At 40.0% G+C, this 3,326-nt stretch overlaps 1 protein-coding gene across 1 annotated transcript in view; it reads left to right on the top strand.

Moving 5' to 3' along the window:
* Positions 1-788, top strand: part of CUNH9orf64 (chromosome unknown C9orf64 homolog) — a 14,695-nt gene extending 13,907 nt beyond the window's left edge. The window contains exon 4 of the mRNA XM_015506087.2: positions 280-788. Within this exon, the coding sequence (XP_015361573.1) occupies positions 280-392 (113 nt within the window). The 3' untranslated portion in view covers positions 393-788. The remainder of the gene's footprint in view (positions 1-279) is intronic.
* Positions 789-3,326: the final 2,538 nt, after the last annotated feature.

The raw sequence follows: 3,326 nt of genomic DNA, 5'->3' as shown, positions 1-3,326 counted from the left end.
CCCTGGCATTTTGCCAACAGTATTGATTGACAGGTGAGGCATTACTATCTGCCTCTGCCACAACTTTTGAGTTCTCGCACTATTTTGGAGTTCTCGTGGGGATTTCCCGGGATTCCCCGAGAGTTCCCATTGGTTGGGGAAGTGCAGGAGGAGGGATTTCCGGGAGAGATATTTCCGGCTGGGGGTTCCTGGATGAGCCGCGTGGCATTGGGAGGATTCCCCGGGAGCTGTGTGAAGTGTTTTCCTGCAGTTCAAAAATAAAGTTTGTTCCTGCTTCAGTGGCTCGTGATTTGTGCCCAGCCAGACTGCAGCATAATTCCATTTTCCTTCATATCCAAGATAGATTGGTTCCAGGGCACTCTCTGCCACCATATCAAAATCCAAGACCCTAATTTAAGGTCTTGCATAATGGATAATATTTACATATAAGCTATACACATTTTCCCATAAACTTTAAATCATCTCTAAATTAGTTATGATAACTAATACAGTATAAATGTTATATAAGTAGTAGTTATCATTATTCCCTAAACAATACAGTATAAGAAAAAGTGTTCAGGTCAAAATATTTTTGATTTGTGGTTGATTCAATCTATGGATGCAGAAACCACAGATAAGGAAGACTGACCATTTTTTGTTGGATTGCTTTCACTTTGTGTAAATCTGAAATATGTGCCCTTTCCCCAAGCACTTTACTGCCATCTGCTGGAAATCTGTCATAATCACTTTACAGATGACAATCACTAGGCCTCCTAGTATTGTGTAATAAACATAAGTAGTTTGGTGTCTGTCTCTTCCTTTTGTGACTCAAGAGAAGGTGATCTCATGCCCAGTTCCAGAGGTAGATCTGGCATAGTGTGAATGATTTCTTGTTCATGGTAATCCTATTTCTTTGCCTGTGATTGCTTTGGTAATGGGTAAATAATCTAGTTTTGGTTAGTGATGCTGGACTAGAGGATTTCTAGAAAACAGTTCATCACATTCAAGAAAGATTGCCACATACATACACACATACATACACACACACCAAAAAAAAGCAGGAAGAAAGAGTCATAGGAACTCAATGCAGTGATACATGCTTATAATCCCAGCTACTTTGGAGGCTCAGGATTGTAAATTTGAAGCCGGCCTCACCAATTTAGCAACACCCTCTATCAAAAAAATAAAAGGGGCTGGGGATGAAGTTCATCAGCTAGTACAAGACCCTAGATTCAATCCTCGGTACCTTAAAAAAAAAAAAGACATAGGAGATGGTCCCTCTTCTTTTGAAATGATGTTGTCTATAAACATAACTGAAACTATAGTAGCCATTGTGTGAAGCCAAAGTCTACTGTGTTCCTTACTATGCCTGAGCTTGTTCTATGAACTGAGATAAACACATTACCTTTTCAATTAGTTTTCTGTAACTTGTACCAGAATACATCATGATAATTTCCCACATAATCTCTCTGCTCCTGCCATCTTTCCTGTACCTTTTCCTCTTCCCTTTCCCTCTTTTCACCCCTTCTTTTTTGTCTTTCCCTTCCTCCCTCTCTTCTGTCCTTCCTCCTCGTCCTCCTCTCCCCCGCTTTTTCTATTCCTTGCATTCTTTTTCCCTCCTTTCCCAGTTCTCTCTTTACCTCCTCTCCCCTTACCCCTTATCCTCCCAGCTTTCCTCCCTTCTCTGCCTTTCCTTCTTCCTGCTTTTCTAATATGTAAAAGACAGAAAAGGCAATTCAGGGCTTTGTGGTGCTTCAGGTGTCTCTTGTGCCATTGATCATAGCCTCAACTCATGATTCAAGATATCTGCACTCTAATCCTGCAGAACAACTGAAGAAGCAATGAAGTTGAAGAGTACAAAGAAAGGGTTGACAAGGAAGGCTCCTGTAGCTACCACATTACATTTGTTTCCATCTCACTAACTAGAACTTGGTCAACTAACTGCCAGGGAGGCTAGGAAATTAGACTGTATTCTGGACATTGGTTACCAGCTAAACTATGTAAGGAGTATGGATGGAGATTGGGGACAGCAAGTTTTGGTGACCAGAGTATGGATTTTATAATTTTCATACCCTATCTGGACCAAGATAATTTAAATAACATTTATGTAATGGTTTTAACAGATAATGATCATCATTTTTCAGATCTGTTAGTTCATTACAAAATGATAATGTAATTTTAATATTCTTGATTTTGTGGATCTTGTATTAGGGATAACTTCTCTTGGTGGATTTCAGGGTAGGCTGAGAACACAGAACCAGCTCCTGAAATTCCAGAAAAAAGTGGTGTTTTAGTCAGTTTTTTCACTGCTGTGACTAAATGATCCGACCAGCACAACTGTCCTAAATTTAATTACAAGGGCCAGAGAATGGAGGGAGGAAGAGATAAAGGAAGTGGGATGTGGAAATATGTTCCAGAAAAAAATTTCAGCTATGTTGATTCATTCCACACACTCGTAAAGGTGATGAAACTATACGCAGCCCCCTACCAACTCCTTCCATTCAGTTTTTAATTTTTTTTCCTCATAGTGCTGGGATAGAACCCAGGGCCTCACAACTTGGTAGGCAAATGTTCTACCACTGAACTACATCCCCAGGCCTTCCATTCAGTGTTTTAAAATACATATTTCATTGGTTCTTTTTCAGTAGTCACCAAAGAATTTATCTTCCTCTATAAATTCAAGTAATTTAGCAAAAGTATTTTGTTAACGCCTACCAATGAAAGTAAGCAGACTGGATTTATTACCTAATGCATTGAAGGGTGTCTTAATAAGAGGATGACTTGGGAGAGGATGTAAGAAAGCAGAGTTCTCTCCAGATGGGCTGCTGTCAAAAAGATGGGGCAATTGTACCATTGGCTATCTCAAATCTTATCTACAGGGAGAGAAGACTACATCGAAGAGAAAGCTGTTATTAGTAAAGACATTGGCAGTCACATAATAGAGATAGAAGAATGTTTGGTACTTTGTGTATGACACAGTGGTCTTATTTTTATCTGCTTGCACAAAATTATGAAATGATTTTATTTCGTCTTAGTTTATCATGGACTCTAGTGTCCTTTTTTTTTTTTTTTTTTTTTTTTTGGTACTGGGGATTGAGCCCAGGGGCACTTAACCACTTGTGGGAAAGGATCTTGCTGAGTTGCTTAGGGCCTCACTAAATTGCTGAAGCTGGCTTTGAATTTGCCAGTCCTCCTGCCTCAGTATCCCCAGTTGCTAGGATTATAGGCATGTGCCACCGCACCAAGCAGACTCTAGTATTTTTGTGTGTGTGTGTGTGGTGCTGGGGATTGAACCCAGGGCCTTATGCATGCGAGGGAAGTACTTTACAGACTGAGTTATTTCTCCA

The sequence above is a fragment of the Marmota marmota genome, unplaced genomic scaffold (genome assembly GCF_001458135.2).
Source record: "Marmota marmota marmota unplaced genomic scaffold, marMar, whole genome shotgun sequence".
Lineage (NCBI taxonomy): Eukaryota > Metazoa > Chordata > Mammalia > Rodentia > Sciuridae > Marmota > Marmota marmota.
This window is presented reverse-complemented; position numbering and strand designations above follow the sequence as displayed.